The 24,435-nt window shown below is 43.2% G+C and overlaps 1 protein-coding gene across 1 annotated transcript in view; it reads left to right on the top strand.

Annotated features, from left to right (window-relative positions):
• Positions 1 to 24,435, top strand: part of IPO4 (importin 4) — a 133,847-nt gene that overhangs the window by 26,801 nt on the left and 82,611 nt on the right. Inside the window, exons 6-8 of the mRNA XM_044273143.1 lie at positions 18,418 to 18,597; positions 18,683 to 18,748; positions 22,080 to 22,181. Coding sequence (XP_044129078.1) covers positions 18,418 to 18,597; positions 18,683 to 18,748; positions 22,080 to 22,181 — 348 coding nt within the window. The remainder of the gene's footprint in view (positions 1 to 18,417; positions 18,598 to 18,682; positions 18,749 to 22,079; positions 22,182 to 24,435) is intronic.

Here is a 24,435-nt window from a genome sequence, read left to right as displayed (position 1 = left end):
ATATCTTGGCAAAAGACAACTTTTCCCATTTTTTTTTATACAAAGTTGGCATTTGACCAAGATATTTATCTCGCCCAGCATGGGTATATGTAAAATGACACCCCATAACACATTGCCCAACTTCTCCTGAGTACGGCGATTTTGTACGGGCGCACGGCAGGGCGCAGAAGGAAAGGAACGCCACATGGTTTTTGGAGGGCCGATTTCATTGGGATAATTTTAACTTGCCATGTCACATTTGAAGACCGCCTGATGCACCCATAGAGTAGAAACTCTAAAAAAAAAAAAAAAATTGCCCCATTTTGGAAACTTTGGGATAAGGTGGCAGTTTTGTTGGTACTCTTTTAGGGTACAGATGATTTTTGGTTGCTCTATATTACACTTTTTGTAAAGGAAAGGTAACAGAAAAAATAGCTGTTTTTGCACTGTTTTTATTTTTTGTTATTTACAACTTTCATCTGACAGGTTAGATCATGAGCTATTTTTATAGAGCAGGTTGTTACGGACGCGACAATACCAAATATGACAGTTTTACATAATAAAGCATTTAAAAAAAAAATATATATATTTTTTTTTGTGCCTCCATATTCTGAAAGCCATATTTTTTATTTTATTTTTTTCAGTATGAGATGACGGTTTGATTGGTACTATTTTAGGGTGCATATGACTATTTGATCGCTTGGTATTACTCTTTTTGTTACATCACCGTTTTATTTTTTTTGTTTAAGGTGTTCACCTGAGGGGTTAGGTCATGTGATATTTTTATAGAGCAGGTTGTTACGGACGTGGCAATACCTAATATGCATACTTTTGTTTATTTAAGTTTTACACAATACGGGTTGGGGAGCTGTCTTCGGGTCCCTATCTTCTCAGGGCCTCAATAATCTGGAGCTCAGGGCGATCTTTCTGGCTCTATCTCATTGGACACATCTTCTCTCCGGTCTTCCAGTCCGTGTCCAGACAGACAACTCCACTGCGGTGGCGTACCTGAATGATCAGGGGGGCACCAGGAGCAGGAGGCTTATGGAAGAGGCATCCCGCATACTTCGGTGGGCGGAGTCCTTCGTTCCGGGTTTTCCGCACCGTCCACATTCCCGGGGTCGACAATTGGGCGGCGGATTCTCTGTCGCCAAAGCCCTGACCCGGGTGAGTGGTCTCTTCACCCAGAGGTGTTTCTTCGTCTGTGTCAGCGTTGGGGCACGACGGACATAGACCTTTCCGCCTCTCAACCACAAGGTCCTGCGTTACTTTGCGATGTCTCGGGACCCTCAGGCACTGGCCTTGGATGCTCTGGTCCTTCCTTGGTCCCAGTTCGGCCACGTTTACCTCTTTCCTCCCATTCCGCTCCTTCCCAAGGTTCTCAAGCCCCTGAAGTTGGACCGGGTTCCGGCGATTCTGGTGGCCCCAGACTAGCCTCGCCGAGCATGGTACGCGGATCTTCTGTTCCTCCTCGCAGACGTGCCATGGCGCATCCCTCTGTGTCCCGACCTCCTTTCCCAAGGTCTGCTACTCTACACGAATTTACATCAGCTGCGTTTAACGGCGTGGCTGTTGAGGCCGTGGTTCTGAGGTTCCGCGGTCTCTCGGAGTCTGTTATTCAGACTATGCTCCATGCACGCAAGCCCCAGTCTTCCATAATTTATCATCGTACTTGGAAGACTTATTTTTCCTGGTGTGAGGCTGCCCAGTTTCCACATTAATGAGATGATTGTCCTTCTGTCCTAAACCTTCTCAACAGAGGGAGCGTTCTCTTCGCCGTTCGGATGTTGTTAGGGCGCTTCGCCTTTTATCTTCGGTTGACTGAGCTCTTTCGCTGGTTGGATTAGGTCCGCAGTTACGGAGGCCTATGTTGCCAAGGGTCGTGTTCCTTCCTTTTCCCTTTTGATTGACCGCTCATTCCACTAGGGCGGTTAGACATCAGGCCTTAGCTTCCCAGGTCTGCAAGGCTGCCACCTGGGCCTCTGTCCATACGTTTTCAAAATGTTACCACATCCACTCCTTGGCCTCTGCTGATACCAGTTTGGGTCGCAGGGTTCTGCAAGCAGCCGTGAATTAGTTGCGTTGCATGGCTGTTTTATTGCTGCCCTCCCTTGTGGACTGCTTTAGGACGTCCCATGGTGCTGTATCCCCCAATGCATTCAAGAGAAAATTGGATTTTTGTACTCACCGTAAGTTTTCTCTTGGTCCTTTTTGGTTTAGGACTTGTTGGCTTACAGTTTTGTCTTGTGCTCCTACTGCTTTTCTACCTACTGGTTTGCTCCTTCATCTGCAGTGAGTATAGCAGGGCTCCAGACAAAAACAAATATCAAGGAGCTATTGGCTCCTAACCTTAAAAATTTAGGAGCCAAATTTAAAATACATATAATTACAGTTTAATAATAAAAACAAAACAAAAACACAGGTCTAACCTAGGGTTGTCACAATACCAAAATTTTGACTCTATTTAATACCATAAAAAAGTATTGCGATACTTGATACCACGTTAAAAAAATAAAAACGCCAAAAAAGGCGCGTGCATTCCAGATTTTATGTCCAGTCCATTCGCTTGCATTCCAGTCCTAACCTAATTTTTGTCGGGACAAGGTGACAAAAAAATGGCAAATTGCAAGTGTTTATTTATTTTTTATTTTTTTTCTGTTACGGCGTTAAACGCATAGGAGATTTTTTTAAATATTTTAATAGTTCGCACTTTTTTTGGGCGTGGCGATATGTAATTTTTTGTATTGTTTATATATTTTATATGTAAAATTGGGCAAGGGGGTAATTTAAACTTAAAGGGACACTGACAGGGCCAATAAGCATATTGAGGTATATATATGTGACTACAGGTCTTATAATGGGTATTACAATCATATAAGTATCCCCCCTGTCCACATTATACAAACAGTAAACTTTAAGTTTTATAACCTGCTCCAAGGTCTGCAATCTGCCCAAGGGGCGGCGTTTCACTTCTCTTGCGCCCAGCCAGCCTCCCCAACTGCCGATTTGAAGCGTCGCCCAGTTCATGAATATTCAGTTTGCTGGGCGGCTTCTGCGGTCCCCGTTCTGAAGCGCTTCGCTTAACAGTGCCCGGCGCATGCGCCGGATCTTGTGAAGTCCGGTACAGTAAGCGCCGCCCAGCTCATCAATATTCACTTCGCTGGGCGGCGCTTACTGTCCCCGACTTCACAAGATCCGGCGCATGCGCAGGGCACTGTTAAGCGAAGCGCTTCAGAGCGGGGACCGCAGAAGCCGCCCAGCAAACTGAATATTCATGAACTGGGCGGCGCTTCAAATCGGCAGTTGGAGAGGCTGGCTGGGCGCAAGAGAGGTGAAACGCCGCCCCTTGGGCAGATTGCAGACCTTGGAGCAGGTTATAAAACTTAAAGTTTACTGTTTGTATAATGTGGACAGGGGGGATACTTATATGATTGTAATACCCATTATAAGACCTGTAGTCACATATATATACCTCAATATGCTTATTGGCCCTGTCGGTGTCCCTTTAATATTTTGGTGTTTTTTTAAACTTTTTTTAAACTTGTTATTTAATAACTATTTTCCCTTTTAGGGGCTAGAACCTGGGATCTTTCATCCCTTGTCCTATTCACCCTGATAGAGCTCTATCAGGGTAAATAGGACTTTACACTCTCCCTGCAGTTCTGTGCATAGCACACACGGCACAGTAGGGGCCATCCCTTCCGGCTCTTCAGCGTATGGGGCCCCAGTGAACACTGAACAGACGCGTCCACTCTGGGGTTCACCTGAACCCCCTACTTCTTTGGTGTAAGAGCGGCTCAGTCAGCTCCAACTCCGACCCCAGCTGGCTGAGCAAGGCCTACAGCTGAGCCCACCGGTAGTTATCCAGGCAGTCAAAGGGAAGGGCAGACTTCATGGACCCTGGGGCCCCCTTGTAGGGAGGCTTCCAGTAGGGCCCCTTGGGTTTGTAGTAGGGGGGCTGTAGCCAGTAAGTGGGCCCATAGTTTGGGAAGGGCGGATAGGGAGGGTGCATGATCAGAGTCCTGCAAGGAGTAGGTGGGCTGCGCGGCTGCTCCTTATATCAGCCTGTTATACCAGGCTCGTTACTTTAACGACCGGCAGCCCTGCGGCCTTTACACCTTCACTGCCAGCCACACTTGAGCCTCCCCAGCGTGGTGGCATCTCCGCATCGTAGGCTGTACAAATGGCGGAGTGCTCCCTCATACCGCTGCACATGCGCCAACCGATGGAACTGGTCACAATCCCACTTATCGGGCTCACACCAGAAAAGCCCCCCTTCCCCCCCACACTTCAGCATAATATAGGAAACTCACAGAGAGGGTTAGGTAGGCGGGGGCTATACTGGGCAGCGGCAGCCATTAGCAAGTGGCGAGGTGATCATCAGTCATCTCGCCACTTGCTAATGTTAAGTATGTAAAGGGTTAATAGGAGCCCCGTGCTGGTCAAGACACTAAAAAGCCAGTGAACCATATCTCTTTCAATAGTTCGTGCTTAGTAGGAGGGGAGGTTATCTCCTACTAAGAACGACTATTGAAAGAGATATGGTTCACTGGCTTTTTAGTGTCTTGACCAGCACGGGCTCCTATTAATCCTTTTCTTCCCTTATTAAGATAATTTTTGTGAGCCCAGGCAGGGAGCTCACACGGGCACCAGCAGCGGCTCCCTGAGTGTTATCAGGGTCGTAAAGACATAAGGATTAGCCTTTAGCAGCGGCAGCGCAGGGGTGACTGTGTCTGTGGAATGTTAAGTATGCGCTGAAAAACTTCTCAAGCTAACCTGTTCTGTGGAACAGTCTGCATGAAGCGGCTCCCCGTTTTCATGACTGAAGAGCAAGCTGCAACTGTGTTTAGCTCGGGTGAATGGGGGTGTGAGAGGAGCAGCCAATAGCAGGGCAGCCCGGGTATACTATGACCAATCGGCAGCCTCCTCACTAATAACAGAGCTCTGTACTGTGCGGAGCTCTGTTATTGGATTGCCGTCTGCCTGCTGTATGAAATCCCGTTCTTCTTAAAGCGGCAGAGCAGCAGAGGGTCTAGGCGCAAATGGCGACAAGACTACAAAGTCTTGTCGCCATTTTTTTAATTCTAGGTCGCATTTGCAATTCTAGGTCGCCATCTGGAGCCCTGTATAGCCCAGATAGCAGGAGCCAACACGTTTTACTTTTAGTGTCAGCCTCCTAGTGGCAGCTGGGCATATACCCATGGTGCTGTGTCCCCCAATGCATCCTACGAGAAAAGGATTTTACGGTGAGTACAAGAATCCAATTTTTAGTTTCTCCATATTCTGAGAGCCATAGTTTTTATTTTTTGGGCAATTGTCTTAGGTAGGGGCTAATTTTTTGCGAGATGAAATGACTGATTGGTATGATTTTGGGGTGCTTATGACTTTTTTTTATCGCTTGGTATTACACTTTTTGTGATGTAAGGTGACAAAAAACGGCTTTTTTGACACCGTTTTTTTTTTTTTTTTTAAATCTATTACGGTGTTCACCTGAGGGGTTAGGTCATGTGATATTTTTATAGAGCCGGTCGATATGGACGCTGAGATACCTAATATGTCTGCTTTTCTTTTTTTCCCTGTTTAAAAAAAATTATATTTTGAGCGATTTGTCTTGGGTAGAATATAATTTCTGCGGGATGAGGTGACTTTTGGCACTATTTTGGGGTGCGTATGACTTTTTGATCTGTTGCTATTACACTTTTTGTGATGTAAGGTAACAAAATGTTTTTTTGACACCATTTTATTAGTTTTTTTTTACGGTGTTCACCTGAGTGGTTAAATCATGTGATATTTTTATAGAGCAGGTCGTCACGGACGCGTTGATACCGAATATGTATACTTTTTATTTATTTAAGTTTTATACACTAATATTTTTGAAACAAACACATAAAAATTATGTTTTAGTGTCTCCATAGTCTGAGAGGTTTTTATTTTTATTTTTTTTGGGCGATTGTCCTAGGTAGGGTATCATTTTTGCGGGATGAGATGACTGTTTAAATGGCACTATTTTGGGGTTCATATGACTTTTTGATCGCTTGCTATTACACTGTTTGTGATGTAAGGTGACAAAATGGCTTTTTGACACAGTTTATTTTTTTACGGTGTTCTTCTGAGGGGTAAGGTCATGTGATATTTTTATAGAGAAGGTTACGGATGCGGCGATACCTAATATGTTAACTTTTTTTTTTTTACATTTAACACAATAAAAGCCTTTTTGAAACAAAAAAAATCATGTTTTAGTGTCTCCATAGTCTGAGAGCAATATATATATATATATATATATATATATATATATATATATATATATATATATATATATATATATATATATATCCAGAAAAAGGACGGCACTCCGGTCTTGTAAAAGTAGAAAAGTTCTTTATTCAACCATGCGGTGCAACGTTTCGGCTCCACTGAGCCTTTCTCATTTAAAAACACCAAGGGCTGGGGGATGGGCGAGGAGTGCTAAGTTCCAAAGAGGATGCCTAGTCCTCTATAATATACATATAAGCAAAAAACGGAACAGCATCTCCTGAGACTAATCGCAGGTGCAAGCTACCCGGCAATAATACAGCAAACAAATAAAGTAGCAGCACACCACTAAATGCACTAAGATGCACTTTTTTGCTTATATGTATATTATAGAGGACTAGGCATCCTCTTTGGAACTTAGCACTCCTCGCCCATCCCCCAGCCCTTGGTGTTTTTAAATCAGAGTGAAAATGGAGCTGGACCCTCCATGTTAGAGTAGGTCCCACCTGATAAGAAGCAACCTTGTCGCCGGGTAGGTGGGCCCGACATATTTTTGATCAATAATATGCGCTAATAGCTTCTTTACTGCATTTGCAGTAAATAATAATAATAATAATAATATTGGCGTCATGTATTTGACCCTGTTCACATATTCACCTGTATACTCAGTCTTAGTGCATTTAGTGGTGTGCTGCTACTTTATTTGTTTGCTGTATTATTGCCGGGTAGCTTGCACCTGCGATTAGTCTCAGGAGGTGCTGTTCCGTTTTTTGCTTTTATATATATATATATAATTTTTTTTAGGCGATTGTCCTATGTAGGGGCTCATTTTTTGTGGGATGAGGTGACTGTTAGATTGATAGTATTTTGGGGGGCATACACCTTTTTGATCGCTTGGTGTTGCACTTTTAGTGATGTAAGGTGACAAAAATAGCTTTTTTCTTTTACAGTTTTCATTTTTTTTTCTGGTGTCTATCGTACGGGTGGATGATGTGATATATTTATAGATATATTTCATTTTTTATTATAAAATCAGCGGAAAGGAGCGTTGAAAACACTTTTTTCCCCTTTTTAAAAAAACAACTTTATTTCAACTTTTGGGGGTCTGATGCCCTCTGCAATGCATTACAATACATCTGTATTGTAATGCATTGCATGTTAGTGTATTACACTGAGTAATACACTAACAGGTTGCCTAGGAGACGCAGCCTGAGGCTGGATCTCCTGGGCACCTGTAGAAGGCAGGTCCCCATGCCGTGCAAGGCATTGGGCAGCCTCTGCACGACATCCGGCTGCCTTGTCACACATCAGGTCCCACGCCACAGCAGCTTGGGGACCCGATGCGCTCCTTCACCTGCCGCAAACCACTTCTATGTCGCGGTCAGCGCTCACTGCGGCATAGAAGGGGTTAATCCGCCGGCATCGCTGTAAACAGCAGGGGCCCGGCTACCAGGGACTGCAGGACGCCTGCAGTGATCGGGCGGGCGCAGCTCCTGCACCCGCCCGATCAGCCCGCCGAGCATGTATGGCGAAATGCATTCTGGCACAGCTTCCCCTGCCGTACATGGCACAGCATTTTGCATTAAGGGGTTAAGGTCTCGTCTCTCTCACTCCTCGCAGGCCAAACTCTGTGTGTGGGAGTTGGAGAGACTTTTGTTGCCTGGCTGTTGTGATCACCTCTGCTTTTATCGAATTCTGTCGGTGGGCGGAGACATGAATATGGGGAGCTAGGAGGAGCCATATTGCGATATATCGCTGACACCGGTTTGCCACTCAACCCTAATCCCACCCTTCGTGCCCGTGGGGAGGCCCCCCCCGAAGACCCCACTTTTTGCCATAGACTTTCATTAGAAAATTGTAAACTTTTGCCACCCGTACAGCTTTGAAGTTAAACTCGCCAAACTTGGGTCACTTAAGTCATGGGGTCAATCTTAAAATATCTGTCACATTTCGGGGATTCTAAAAAGTGGGCGGGGCCACAAGCAGCCAATCAGATTTTCCCTATTGACTTCAATAAGAAAATGTAAAAAGCTGACATTCTCACAGTATTTTAGCCAGAGTACCCAAACTTGGCACCGTGGGTGACTGGGGTTAAAATGTATAAGAAAGTGGGCGGGTTCTACAATGGCCAATCAAATTTCAGCCATTTGTTTAAATTGGTAAAAACTGCTGCTGCTCTTAGACTGTTAATGGCAGGGTCCTCCACTTGGCACAGATGGTCACTGGAGGACTCAGATTAAAATTCAGAGAAGTGGGCGGGACCAAAAACAACCAATCGGATTTCTTTGATTTAAATGGGAAAAATTTAAAATATTGCCGTTCTCACATTATTGATGGCATGGACCTCAAATATCACAAATGTGGTCATTGGGTGTTTCAACTTCAAGCTTAGAAAAAGTGGGCAGAGCCAACAACAACTAATCAAATTTCACTCATTGATTTTCAATAGAAAAAATAAAACTGCTGCCATTTTCACACGTTAAATGCCATAATTCCCAAACCTTGGGAACCGTGTTCACAATTAGGAAAAAAAAAAAAAGGGGGACGGGATAACAACAGCCAATCAGATTTCAGCCATTGACCTTAATGAAAAAAAAAAAATAAATTGATGCTATTATCACCGTTTAAATGCCAAGTGTCCCAAACTTAGCACAATTACTCACTGGGTGACTGGTCAAAATTTAGGAAAAGTGGGTGGAGCCTAAAACAGCCAATCAGATTTCACCCATTGACTTCAATGTAAAACTTTCAATTATTGCCATTCTCACAGTTTTAAAGTCAGAGGCCAATCACATTTCAGGCATTCGTTTTATATGGGAAAATTTTAATTGCCGGCACTCTTAGACTGTTAATGGCAGGTTCCTCAAATTTGGCACTGTCAGTCATTGGGTGACTTGTATTAAAATTTTAATAAACCAGCTTAAACAGAATTTGTTCATATCTCTAGCGTTTTCAAGCCAACATCCTGTGGTTTCTTCTGAAATGACACCATCTAGTTTACATCTGCACATTTTTGAGGGTTTTTATTTACATTTTTTTGCGTGAAAAAAAGAACTGCAGTTAGTGCTAGTTAGTTAGATATAGGAGTTAGTGTCAGTTTAGAATTTTGCACGAACGCACCATCTGCGTGCGTGCATTTTGCAGAGCACTGTAGTGAATTTTTATACTACAGTTTTTGCACGCACGCACGATCTGTGTGTGTGCTGCAGAGCACAGATCAGTAGTGTGCTCATTTACATCTGCACATATTTTTATTTTATTTTTTACAGTTTTTTTGTGTGGAAAAAAGATTTGTCGTTAGATATATATACATACAGTTAGGTCCATATATATTTGGACACTGACACAAATTTTGTTTTTATTACCTGTTTACTAAAACATATTCAAGTTATAGTTATGTAATGGACATAGACATAAAGTCCAGACTTTTAGCTTTCATTTGAGGGTGTTGCCATATTTGGGGGGGGGAAATTGGGAACAAAGTGTGGTGTGCAATTTGTCCTGTTACCCTTGGGGAAAGTGAAAAATGTGGGTGTAAAGCAACTTTTTTGTGAAAAGAAAATGCAATTTTTCATTTTCACAACCATGTGTTTCCTAATTCTAGGAAACACCTTTGAGGTCAAAGTGCTCACTACACACCTTGAAATATTCCTTGAGGGGTGTAGTTTCCGGAATGGGGACACAGTTTGGGGGTTTCCACTGTAGGGCCACCTCAGGGTGTCTTCATATGTGACATAGCTCCCAATTACCATTCCAGCTTGTCGGGGATATAAAGCAAATGCTTTTTATATATATATATATAGATATATAGATATATAGATAGATAGATAGATATAAAATATAATAATTGGCAGCACCAACCTTGGAATATATTGGAGATTGGGTGCAAGCTCCAGTGGGAATAACGTCCCAGGATAATATCAATGAAAAACAGAGGAGCACTCCAGTAAGGTGAAAAAAAGAAAGCTGTTTATTCAAGCTTGACAAAGGCTTCATGTTGGAGCCGAAACGTCGCGTCACCACTGGGTGAAGAAACAGCTTTCTTTTTTTCACCTTGCTGCTCTGTTTTTCACTGAGACATATATATATATATATATATATATATATATATATATATATATACACGAATGGATCAAAAGAAAAATTATTCAAATGATATTGGTGGACATATAGGCACCTCAAAAATAGTTTGATCGAGAACCTAATTATCTTGTGCAATCAGTAAGAACAGGGTGCAAGTGTCTATGCAATATATTAATTATTTATTATACAATAATTTAGAATACAATCAAAAATGTATCAATGTAAACTTCAATGATATGCTGTACCCAGAATTCGCCACTAGATGGTGCCAACAAAACACTACTCAACCAACACAAGAATATTATGCAATACTGCTTTCAATTAGGAGAGATATATCAATCAATTGATTATGCACAGAAATTCAATAAAGACAATGACAGATGCAAACCCTTGCCCTGCCAAATCTTATGACCAATCTTGGATAATGGTAGTATTGCAATAAAACGTATAAAATATCAGCTTGATATCAAATTATGGAATACATTTTCCCATGAGAGAGTTTCTCCAATATTATGTCCTTTATTCAGTTATATGCATCGTAACTGAAATCAGCGACAATATTGATGTAGCAACTAACGTTACACGTTCGCAAATAAGCGGGTATCTGGCTAAGTATCAAGCCAATTAATTGTTATCAATACTACATATAACAATAGTATACATTACCCAAGGATGTAGGTGATAGGCAGAGTCTAGGGGAAGTCAGCTCTCCAAAATGTCCTGATAATCAAGAGCCTTCTCCCGACTCTTTCCTTTTTTTTTTTTTTCTTCTTGTGGTTCCCCTTCTTTTTGGTATGTGGTTTCTTAACCAAAACTTATCAGATGAGCACACCTTTCTAGTTTGGAACTTTCCAATCATTGTCGGATAGGCATGTACATTGATAAGGAATGTGACGTCATAACACTACCCAGAATGCACTTTTGCTACTGGTGGTGTGTTTCCTACTCATACCTAGGTGGCACTGTTGTATAAGCTATAAGCATCATACCATTAAGGGTTAACTCATACTTGCCTGACATCTTAAACTTTGAGGAGCATCTAGACAATTCTCACACTCTGGAATTCATGTTCAGATAAGAAATACAATGAAGCCTTTACTTGTATTTGTGTAGTTGTGTATCTTCTAACTGTCTAAATGTATAATTAATTGTTACAATAACACTAGTTCTTTTGAACGACGCAGTAATCTTCCCATAAATTTACTTCGGCCTACATTAAAAATCCATACAAATAGTGAATATAAACCAACATTGCTCTTAAAGGCAATGAATATCCATTATAACTAGAATAAGTAAATATATAACGGTTTACACTTCTGAAAAGGCATAACAAGCTAAATCCTCTCTCCAAAAGCCATATGGTGCTCCTTCCACTCTAAAGTCTGCTGTGCGCCCATACATCAGTTTTTGAGCACATATGGTCTGTTTCTGTAAAATCTAGATTCAGGGTAATAGATTTTGAGTTTTGTTTGGCTGTTAACCCTTGATGTGTTGCAGAAAAAAATAGATTAAAATTTAATATCTACTAAAATAAAATAAAAGTTTAATTTTGAAATTTCATTCCCATTTTCCTTTAATTCTCTGGGATACCTAAAGGGTTAACAAAGTTTGTAAAAATCAGTTTTGAATAACTTGAGGGGTGTAGTTTCTAAAATGGGGTGATTTATGGGTGGTTTATAATATGTAAGCCCCACAAAGTGACTTCATAACTGAACTGGTCCTTAAAAAATTGGGTTTTAGAAATTTTCTTAAACATTTTAAGATTTGCTTCTAAGCCTTCTAACGTCCCCAAAAAATAAAATGTCATTTTCAAAATGATCCAAACATGAAGTAGACATATGAGAAATGCAAAGTAATAACTATTTTTGAAGGTATTATTATCTATTTTAAAATTAGCGAAATTGGAAATTTGCTAATTTTTTTGTAAATTAGATATTTATATATTTTTTAAAAATAAAAATGAAATATTTTGACTTAAATTTACATGAAGTAAGTACAATATGTGACGAGAAAACAATCTCCAAATGGCCTGGATAAGTAAAAGTGTTTTAAAGTTATCACCACATAAAATTACACATGTCAGATTTGCTACAAATGGCCTGGTCCTTAAAGGGACACTGACAGGGCCAATAAGCATATTGAGGTATATATATTCGCAGTACAGGTCTTATAATGGGTATTACAATCATCTAAGTGTCCCCCCTGTCCACATTATACATACAGTAAACTTACGTTTTATAACCTGCTCCAACTGTCTTCAATCTGCCCAAGGGGCGGCGTTTCACCTCTCTTGCGCCCAGCCAGCCTCCCCAACTGCCGCTTTGATGCGTCGCCCAGCTCATGAATATTCAGTTTGCTGGGCGGCTTCTGCGGTCCCCGCTCTGAAGCGCTGCGCTTAACAGTGCTCGGCGCATGCGCCGGATCTTGTGAAGTCCGGTACAGTAAGCGCCGCCCAGCTCATCAATATTCACTTCGCTGGGCGCCGCTTACTGTCCCCGACTTCACAAGATCCGGCGCATGCGCAGGGCACTGTTCAGCGCAGCGCTTCAGAGCGGGGACCGCAGAAGCCGCCCAGCGAACTGAATATTCATGAGCTGGGCGGCGCTTCAAAGCGGCAGTTGGGGGAGGCTGGCTGGGCGCAAGAGAGGTGAAACGCCGCCCCTTGGGCAGATTGAAGACCGTTGGTGCAGGTTATAAAACGTAAGTTTACTGTATGTATAATGTGGACAGGGGGGACACTTAGATGATTGTAATACCCATTATAAGACCTGTACTGCCATATATATATACCTCAATATGCTTATTGGCCCTGTCAGTGTCCCGTTAAGGTGAAAAATGTCATGGTCCTGAAGGGGTCAAGACTCCTCATGTATTTACCATTTTTTTAAGTGTTTTTAAACATCAGCTGTTTGTGTCATGTTTCTTGTACTAATAAAGTCCATGAGATTTTATTTTTCTCTTGGTGTGCTCCTTTCGTACATGTGTACTTTAGGTTCATTTTGCACATGGTCAGCACCCTACTTTGTGCATTAACCACCTCAGCTCCCCTAGCTTAAACACCCTTAATGACCAGACCACTTTTTACAATTCTGCCCTACACTACTTTCACCGTTTATTGCTCGGTCATGCAACTTACCACCCAAATGAATTTTACCTCCTTTTCTTCTCACCAATAGCTTTCATTTGGTGGTATTTCATTGCTGTTGACATTTTTACTTTTTTTGTTATTAATCGAAATTTACCGAAATTTTTGCCAAAAAATGAAATTTTTTACTTTCAGTTGTAATTTTTTTTTTTTTAAAACGACATCTATATATAAATTTTTCTCTAAATTTATTGTTCTACATGTCTTTGATTAAAAAAAAAAGGTGGGTTTGGGTAAAAGTTATAGCGTTTACAAACTATGGTACAAAAATTTGAATTTCCGCTTTTTGAAGCAGCTCTGACTTTCTGAGCACCTGTCATGTTTCCTGAGGTTCTACAATGCCCAGACAGTAGAAAAAAATGACAAATAACCCCATTTCGGAAAGTAGACACCCTAAGGTATTCGCTGATGGGCATAGTGAGTTCATTGAACTTTTTATTTTTTGTCACAAGTTAGCAGAATTTTCTTTTTTCCTTACAAAGTCTCATATTCCACTAACTTGTGACAAAAAATAAAAACTTCCATGAACTCACTATGCCCATCATGAAATACCTTGGGCTGTCTTCTTTCCAAAATGGGGTCACTTGTGGGGTAGTTATACTGCCCTGGCATTTTAGGGGCCCAAATGCGTGCAAAGTAGTTTGAAATCAAAATGTGTAAAAAATGGCCTGTGAAATCCAAAAGGTGCTCTTTGGAATGTGGGCACCTTTGCCCACCTTGGCTGCAAAAAAATGTCACACATGTGGTATCGCCGTACTCAGGAGAAGTTGGGAAATGTGTTTTGGGGTGTCATTTTACATATACCCATGCTCTGGCTGACTTTTTTTCTCCTTTAGGCTCCTTACTTGGCCTCCATGTCAGGGAAGACACCCACAGACCGCATGCCCCCTAGGGGTTACTACATATTTTACGCACACCCATTGTTATAAATTTTTCCATGCAGACAGCCTAACCCTGTATGTGCACATTCCTTCCACCTAAACCCTCCTATGATACCCTGGGCTTCTCCATTCCCAAATCAGACAGGACTACGGCTGGTGAGTAGAGCACAAGGCTATCTTCGGCCATGCAGGATGGCATCAAGGCAGTCAGAAACATACTTCAAATTCAGGATGATCCCTCCTCCTCTCAGAACGAAGTATCTTCATTGCGCTAAGTGCCTCTCCTTGATCTTCCCTAACCATACAGATCTTAATGCATTCCTTGTTAAGGAGTGCCATCACTCTGATGAGCGGCTCCCGTCCTCTAAAAGTTCAGAAGTCCCCCTTCTCCAAGGAAACCTTGTCTAAATTGTCTTTCTGTCCTCAAATATATGCAAGTAGCTCGCCTAGTCAAGGCCACCACCCTCACTTTGGCTGACACTGCTTCTCTCTCTGATCTGTTGGACAAGAAGATAGATTCAGTCTCCAAGTCTGGCTTTGTTGCAGCTGGCTGAGGTATATGCCTGCGTTTGATGCCTCCTGGTTTGCTAAAGCCTCTTTTATATGGACCATACAGCTTCTTCAGAGCTTGTCTGCTGACCATGAACAAGCAAATGTCTCCTCGGTCTTTGAGTCCTATGCCAAACGGGCAGGGCCCCTACAGCTAATTTAGTGGCTATTCGGCATTCTGTATTTCTCCCTTCCTGGGAGGTGGACATGGCATCTAAGGAGCTCTTCCCCTTTTTGGGTGAAAATCTTTTCGGTAAATACTTGGAAGAGCTCATCTCTGAGGTGATGAGCAGCAAGAGTTCACTTTTACCCCAGAACAGCCCCCACCACCGCACCTCTTCCCAAATTCGTGTTGTTCCCTCTAGTGGGAGTCGGCTGCTCTTCTTTGGGAAATTTGGCTTGTGTCCATGGATAACCATTGGGTCCTGGATGTGGCGTCATTAGGATACAAAACAGACTTATCCGTCCCTCCCTCCAGCAGATTCTTCCTGTCATCTCCATCTCCATTCCAATTCATGCCCTCCCCTTTGAGCCTGCTAGGACCTTCTTTAGTAGCTGGCCCCTCGGACTGTTTCTCAGCAAATCTTTCCTCCCTGTTTCTGCTTGCCAACATTACTTTGTGCTCTGAACTCCTTTCCTAAGGTCCACTGTTCTTCCACAGTTTACTGCATTCAATGGTGTAGCTGTTGAATCTGTAGTTATAAGATTTTCTGGTCTCCGTGAGGCCATCATTCAGACAATGCTTAAGACATGTAAGCCTCAGCGGTGCTAGACTCTACCATTGCACTTGCTGGACCTATTTTTCCTTATTAGAATCATGGGATTTCCATCACCTGTTTTTCTCCTTTCCCAGAATTATTTCTCCAATCTGGGTTTGAAAAGGGTTCGTGGCTGGCGTCCCCTAAAGGCCAGCTCTCCGCTTTCAATTCTATTTCAGAAGACCCTAGCCTTTTTTTCATCAAGTGAAGGCTTTTCTTCACAGTGTGGCCCACTGCATTCTCCCTTTTTGCTATCCCTTTCAACTCTGGGACCTAAATCTGTTCCTTGATGCTCAGTCTCCCCCCTTCTGTTGTTCAAGGTGGATTTTCTTGTGGCTGTTAACTCTATTTCCAAGCTGACGATCCTGTCCTGTAGGTCCTCCTTTGTGTTTCTTGGCCAGGACAAGGTGGTCCTCCGCCTTGTCCCTTCGTTTCTTCCTAAGGTGGTTTCCTCCTTTCACTTTAATGAAGTCATCATTCTCCCCTCTTTTTGTCCTAACCCCTCTCATCCCTGAGACCATCTCTTGATTGGGATGATCAGAATTAATGTAGAGCGAATTGAGTTTCGGATCCAAGATCCAAAGCCTATTCACCCAAAACTCAGTTTTAATGCTTTATGGAGACCTGTCTCCGTACAGCATTAAAATGTATGGGCTCCGGCAAGGTGAAATTCGTCATCACCGAAGTCTCACGAGACTTCAGTGAATAACTTCGACATTTGATTTTTAAACTTGAAAACCATTTTAAAACAGAAATCCGAAGTTGCCTTCAGTACTGGCTGGTACCTCAGTACCAATGCCGACTTCAGACCCAAGTTTTGAAATGGTTTTCAAGTTCTAAAATCAAAGTCCGAAGTTATTCAGCACAGTCCTGCGAGACTTCGGTGATAATGAATTTCCTTCGCCAGAGCCCATACATTCGAATTCCATACGGAGACTAATCTCCATTCAGCATACAAATGATGTTTTGAGCGACTCAAGTTCAGATCTATGAATGCTTTAGGACATTCCACTATGCTGTGTCTCCCAATGTCATTCACAAGAAGATTTGGGTTTTGTACTTGCCAGAAAATACCTTTCTTGTTGGATGCATTGAGGACATAGATCCCATCTGTATTCTTTAGCTTTTCTTTCCGTTCCCATGGTTTTTCTAGGTTCTCTTTCGGGTTCAGGACGTGTCGGTTCTTGGTTCGTTTTTTTGCGGTTCGCCTCTCTCCTACTGCTTTTGGTTCCAACTAATTAGTCCAGTAAATATGTAGGTGGTATAGCCTAGTTACGCAGAGCCAACACTTCTTTTTTTCTAGTGTAAGCCTTGGCAGGTGGGCATATACCCCACGGTGCTTTGTCACCTACAGTTTAGGTGGGCTGACGTCATTTGGCAGGTTTGCTGTTGTGCTATGTTCTTTCCATTTGGTTATGATAGATTTGATGGTGCTCCTGGGGATTACCAAATATTTGGATATTTTTTATAACCTAACCCTGACTTATACTTCTTAACAACATTGTCCCTTACTTGTTTGGAGAGTTCCTTGGTCTTCATGGCAGTGTTTGGTTAGTGATGCCTCTTGCTTTGGTGTTGCAGCCTTTGGGGCCTTTCAAAAAAGGTGTGTATATGTAATGACAGATCATGTGACACTTAGATTGCACATAGATGCACATTATTTCACTAATTATGTGACTTCTGTAGGTAATTGGTTGCACCAGAGTTTTTTATGGGCTTCATAAAAAAGGGGGTGAATGCATACATAAATGCCAATTTTCTGTTTTCTATTTCTAAACAATAGTTTTATTTATATATTTTTATCATTTCACGTCACCAACTTAGACTATTGTGTTCTGATCCATCACATAAAATTCACATTAACAAAACATTGAACTAAGGCTACTTTCACACTAGCATTGTTTGAATTCGGCGTTCAATTCAGACACCGGAACTGCCCGCCGGATCCGGAAAAACGTGTGAAAACTGATCCATTTGAATCCTGATCAGGCTTTCGATCACAATGGAAAAATGCATTGGAAAAAACGGATCCGCCATTTATGGACTTTAACTTTTTTTTCCCTATTTTTTGGGTTTAACATGCAAAAGCCGGATCCGTTTTGACTGAACACATGGCGCCGGATCCGGCGTTAATGCAAGTCAATGGGAAAAAGGCCGGATCCGGCGTTCAGTCAAAGTGTTCAGGATTTTTGGCCGGAGGTAAAAATACTGCATGCTACGTTTTTCTGAAAAGCCTGATCAGTCATAAAGACTGAACAGATGACATCCTGAGGGACGGACTCTCCATTCAGAATGCATTAGGATAAAACTGATCAGTTCTTTTCCGGATTTGAGCCCCTAGGACGGAACTCAGCACCGGAAAAGAAAAACGCTAGTGTGAAAGTACCCTTAAGGCTGTAATGTACCAAAATACGAAAAAAGGCAAGGGGGTGAATACTTTTGCAAGGCACTGTATGTGTGGATATATATAGCCCACTCCACTTGCTTCTCTGTGAGATCACTGTGCCGGCACTTTGAGGAGGGGAAGAGATCGGGGAAGCTACTGAGCATGTTAGTCCACAACTGAATGCTGGAGAAAGTGGACTAGAAGGAGAAATAACAGGGAGCGGTACCAGAGAGTAAAATGTAATGTACATAACAAACCTTAAAATATATTTAATCCACATATATTGCAATAATACTTCACTTGAAATGCCCTATTCATTGCTTTCAAAAAATATATATATATTTTTTATTTTTTTAAACTTTGTTCACGTTCTCTTTTTTTTAGGTTGGCCTCCTGGTTCTGTTCTGTGCTCTAGATCTCTCTGCTAAAATCTTCCGGCCCCACATCCCAGATTTAGTTAAACTGTTTAACCAAACTCTTGATGATCTACAGAATGGACCTTTGTTGTTCTACACTGTTCAGTCTATCACAAGTATAGTGCCTGTGCTGGTTGGTAATGAAACTGTGAGTACCTCATGCTGTACTTATAATTATCATTTTATTTTTATAAAAATTTTCACCATTCTTTATCTTCATTTGTTTTATTCAGAACTTACTGAGGGCTTTGGTCCCGAAGTTGGTAACAGCAATCAAACAGTTGATTCTGATTAATGAGGTAATGCTATATTTTCTATTCCCTTAATTAAAAGATGCTTATAAAAATAGAACTATGTAAACGGCTCACCACCTCCTTCTCTTAGTGACACATCAGGCAGTACACGGCAGGGACTTAAAGGGGTTCTGTACTTTGTTTAAACTGATGATCTATCCTCTGGATATATCCAGAGGAAAGATCATCAGTTTAAACAAACTGCAGAACCCCTTTAATGATAGCTATGAGTAAGGACACTTTGTGCTGTCTGAAATGCGTAAGCATCTGTTGGGACTTTTACTACTACAGCGTTATTAATAAAGGTATAGCTTGGTGTTACAAATTGGAAATGTACAATCTAACACTTAGCAGCACTGACACACTGTGCATCAAACAAGCCCACAACTGGGAACCCAGTTGTACTTTTATTAATAAACATCTAGTAGCAATAACTGGGTAACAGAACAATGTAATTTTATAAGAAGAAATAATCCAGAATTGTTATTGCACGGGGAATACAATTATTTAGTAAAACCGACATTTAGGTCCTTTTTTAAAGGGGTTTTCCATGATTTTTATATTAAGGGTCTATCTTCAGAATAGGTCTTCAGTATCAGATTGGTAGTGTCTGACTCCCAGGACCCCCACCGATCGGCTGTACAAAGAGGCTGCGGCACTCTTTGAGCGCTTAGGCCTCTTCCTAAGCCATGTGATGTCACGTTCATCGGTCACATGGCCTAAATGCAGCTTATCCCCATTTGAGAGAATGGCGCTGAGCTGCGATATCAAGGACAGCCGCTATCAAATGGACGGCACTGTGCTTGGTAAGCTGCAATGAAACCGCTGAGCTCGCTAAAGCTGCGGTGAGCACTATAGCTTCCTCAAACAGTTGATCAGAAGGGGTGCCAGGTGTCGGACCACCGTCAATTTCATATTGATGACCTATTTTGAAGTAAATCCCAGAGATCCCCTTTAATGTCAAGTTTCAGGGTAGTGAGTCTTTAAAAAAAAATAAAAAATCACTGGCCTCCATTGGTACATTGGCAGACATGAAAGGTCACTCCTTGGTTATGAAATCAATGTGATTACTGCCACTGTTAAGTGCCATACATGTGTGGCGCTTGGTGCTGGGCTTTAATCTAGAGAGCTGTACATGCAGGATTAAAGTTCATACAGTCGAGCAGGAGCAGGTTGGATCCCTGAGGAGAAGAAAGGAGTGCTTTAATACCGCTTCTGCTTTCTCCTTTGCTCGGTGAATAGTGTTTAATGTGTTATGTAAAATGCCGGACTATGCAATTAATAGAGGAAGCACCTATGCTTCTTCCTCTAGTGGACCCAGCGATCATGTGATCACCAGGTGTTCTCTGTTAGAAAGATCTAAACATTTTTAATAAAGACCAATACAAAAAATAAAAAGATTTTTAGCCCAAAAGGAGTAAAATGCGATCATACAAAATTGTACCAAAGGTGTCCATAGCCTTTAAAAATGTATGGGTCTTTGCAGAGGGGAAGACAAAAAAAATAATAATAATTGGCCCGGTCCTTTAGGAGTTAAATGTTTTTTTGGTACTCTTTATTGATGGGCTATCCTCAGGATAGGCTTTCTGTATCAGATCTGACTCCCTACACCCCTATTGATCAGCTATAGTTTTGCATCAGTACTTCAAAACTCTGTCCGTTGTGTAGTGGACGGATCTGGTTTAAAAAAAAGTGCTTATCCCATTCACTGCAGTTTAGTCAAAGTCTCTTTGTAGTGCTGGCACCGGAGCTTCTCCTGAATGGCTGATTGGCTGGGGTGCTCGGTTTCAAACCCGCTGCTCTCTGATATTCATGATAAGAAATCAATCACAGCACACCAGATCTTGTGTGAAGGTACTGTCTATAAGTATTTAAAGAAGCACTCTCAAAAAAAATATTTATTCTCTTTCCAAATTACCCAGCATCTTATGTGTGGACAGGAAGCCAATTTTTCTTTGTATTCCTATGGGAGCCTCAATGTCAGTCTCATTGGAATGAATAGAGAGGTCACTGACTTCCTGTCTTGTGTGTCAATTGGAGATCAATTGGAGTGCTGGTTATGTGACAGAGCTGAGGCTCAGAAGGGAGGTTATAACTAGAGATGAGCGAATTTCCGCTCATGAAATTAGTTCACACTTCGTTTGTTGGTAAAAGGTGAATTGCGTTATGGATTCGGTTACCACAGACCCTAACACAATTCTGTGACGGAATGCATAACAGAATGCATTTAGAGGCATTCCATTATTCATTCCGTCATAATAGATGTCTTTGGGCTGCAAAATGTATCAGTCCTGTTTCCGTTATGCGTGGGACAGATCTGTTTTGCAGGCCATAGACTTCTTTTATTCTGTTACGCATTCCATCATAGAATTGCGTTATGGTTCATGGTTATGGAATCCATAACGCAATTCACCGTTTACCAAAAAAACAGAATGTGAACGAATTTCAAAATATGAAATTCGCTCATCTCTAGTTATAACTCACAAATACAGTCACTGTTGAGAAGATTACATTCAGATTACTACAGATTACATCATGGACCTTTCTAACAGGTCAGAGAATACAAATTTTGTGGGCATGCCACTTTAAATTTGACCGAATTTTATTTGGCTCCTGAATTTTTCAGTTTAGGACCGAAGCCTCCTAAGTATTTTAGTTCTATAGCACTGTTAAGTGAGAATATAATAAAAAGTAAATGAACGGAAAAGGAATATGGGAGACTAAATGGAGAATAAAAAGCTTGCACAGTGGCATTAAAGAAAAGAAACAAATGACAGCAAAGCAGCAGTAGTATATATAGACTGGCCTGTGTACAATATTCAAGCCCCATTGAGTCTAGGTGACTTGATACTTATAGGTATAGCGTTATGAGTATTTCTTTTCAGATTTCCCAAAGAGTGAAGGTCCTCAGGATGGCACGGATATGTTCAAATCAAAGAAATAGGGCGCTTCTTATTAGTGAAAATGTTGAGGAGCAGCCTGGTATAAGATGTACCAACTTTTATAGAATACATTTAATGGCAATTCTATAGAATACTATTTGGCAGTTCAGACGTTGTCTTACCAATAGTTTATAGTCCTCAAGCAGTCTCCAAAATATATTGCAGAGAGAGCCAGCATAGGAACTATGAGGTCAATGTAGTCCTAAATAGACTGAATTTGTGAAGGGTTGTTCTACCATGTCATGAGTCATTTTGTTATCTCTTTTTTTTCTTTTCCATTTTCTTGTAAAGGTATACTTTTTCTAAGCTGGTTCTCTGCAAGGAGAATCGGTACCTTTTTGAGAGACTTTTGATATAAACATTTTATCTGCCATTACATTTACCATTTTTACCAGGTCCAGGCCTGTGAAGCAATGGAAGTCTTTGAAGAACTAATGGAAAGTGAAGTGTCAGTCATTGTTCACTATCTATCAGAGGTTATCCACTTCTGTCTTGAGGTAAGTCATACACTTATTTCAAATAGAAGCATACACATATAAATGTGTCCATTTTCATCGATATAAGCACATTCAGTACCTGTTCACTACAAACAACTCCTTAAATGCCAGAATAGCCCTTATAGGGACTGTGCAGTTTTATTAAACTATATATACATAAGTAAAACTAATAGCTTACTAATAATAAATTGTTTCCAGTTTGGGCTCCAACTCCCTTTTCTTACTCCCCAGTCAAGTGACTGCAACTATCCAGTGTACACTTTTGCAGCATGGTGTTCCATATGCCAATAATGTGAATTCCTCCACTTGTAGCCCCCTTAGATGGGCAGTACCTTTCCTTTGACTTTGCCCCAGCACCTGCTAGTTTGAGAGCAGGCGCAGTGCACAGTCAGCACATGTAGGGCTGCAATGATTCATCGATGTAATCGATGCAAAAAAAAAAGCCTTAAAGCAGTTTCCCTGCATCGAGGATTCGTTTAAATCACGTGACCATAGAGCCTCTCGCTGACTGCACTGTGGCCTCCCGTCTACACCGTGCTGCCAGGGCCTTACATGTACACATTGTCAGCGCGCTGGCTGACGCTTTCTGTGACGTCAGGTCCCGTCCAGTGCATGCCAGGAAGTGATAAGAAGATGCGGTCCATCTCCTGCAGATTCCATGTCCGCTCACTGCCAGGAAAGGTAAGTATAAGTTAGCAGGGGCCCGAACCTGCCGGAGGGGGGTGGGGCACCTGTGATTTGAAGGGGCTGTTGGCACTGGGGGACATGAATGGAAATGGCATGGAGGGGCTGATGGCACTGGGAGAGTGGGGAACAGGACATGGATGGCATAGAAGGGCTGATGGAGCTGGGGGACATGGCATGGAGGGGCTGATGGCACTGGGGGAAGGGGACATATGGCATGGAGGTACTGGGGGAGGGGGACATATGGCATGAAGGCACTGGGGGAGGGGGACATGGCATGGAGGCACTGGGGGAGGGGGACATGGCATGGAGGCACTGGGGGAGGGCGACATGGCATGGAGGCACTGGGGGAGGGCGACATGGCATGGAGGCACTGGGGGAGGGCGACATGGCATGGAGGCACTGGGGGAGGGGGACATGGCATGGAGGCACTGGGGGAGGGGGACATGGCATGGAGGCACTGGGGGAGGGCGACATGGCATGGAGGCACTGGGGGAGGGGGACATGGCATGGAGGCACTGGGGGAGGGCGACATGGCATGGAGGCACTGGGGGAGGGGGACATGGCATGGAGGCACTGGGGGAGGGCGACATGGCATGGAGGCACTGGGGGAGGGCGACATGGCACGGAGGCACTGGGGGAGGGCGACATGGCACGGAGGCACTGGGGGAGGGCGACATGGCAGTGGATGGCACGGAGGCACTGGGGGTGGGCGACATGGCAGTGGATGGCACGGAGGCACTGGGGGTGGGCGACATGGCAGTGGATGGCACGGAGGCACTGGGGGAGGGCGACATGGCAGTGGATGGCACGGAGGCACTGGGGGTGGGCGACATGGCAGTGGATGGCACGGAGGCACTGGGGGTGGGCGACATGGCAGTGGATGGCACGGAGGCACTGGGGGAGGGCGACATGGCAGTGGATGGCACGGAGGCACTGGGGGAGGGCGACATGGCAGTGGATGGCACGGAGGCACTGGGGGAGGGCGACATGGCAGTGGATGGCACGGAGGCACTGGGGGAGGGCGACATGGCAGTGGATGGCACGGAGGCACTGGGGGAGGGCGACATGGCAGTGGATGGCACGGAGGCACTGGGGGAGGGCGACATGGCAGTGGATGGCACGGAGGCACTGGGGGAGGGCGACATGGCAGTGGATGGCACGGAGGCACTGGGGGAGGGCGACATGGCAGTGGATGGCACGGAGGCACTGGGGGAGGGCGACATGGCAGTGGATGGCACGGAGGCACTGGGGGAGGGCGACATGGCAGTGGATGGCACGGAGGCACTGGGGGAGTGGTGGACATGGCACGGAGGCACTGGGGGAGGGCGACATGGCATGGAGGCACTGGGGGAGTGGGGGACATGGCAGTGGATGGCATGGAGGGGCTGATGGCACTGGGGGGGAAGCTGATGGCATTGGTGGATAGTGGAGTTGATGGCACTGAGGGGAACAGAGCTGATGGCACTAGGGGGAACTGAAACACTTGGGCTGATCACACAGGGGGGAACGAAGGGTGTTGGGGACTGATGGAAGGGGGACTGATGAGTTTTTAAAAAAGGAAAACAGT

The sequence above is a fragment of the Bufo gargarizans genome, chromosome 1 (assembly GCF_014858855.1).
Source record: "Bufo gargarizans isolate SCDJY-AF-19 chromosome 1, ASM1485885v1, whole genome shotgun sequence".
NCBI classification, from domain to species: domain Eukaryota; kingdom Metazoa; phylum Chordata; class Amphibia; order Anura; family Bufonidae; genus Bufo; species Bufo gargarizans.
Note: the sequence above shows the minus strand (reverse complement) of the source record. Positions and strands in the feature narration are given on the sequence as shown.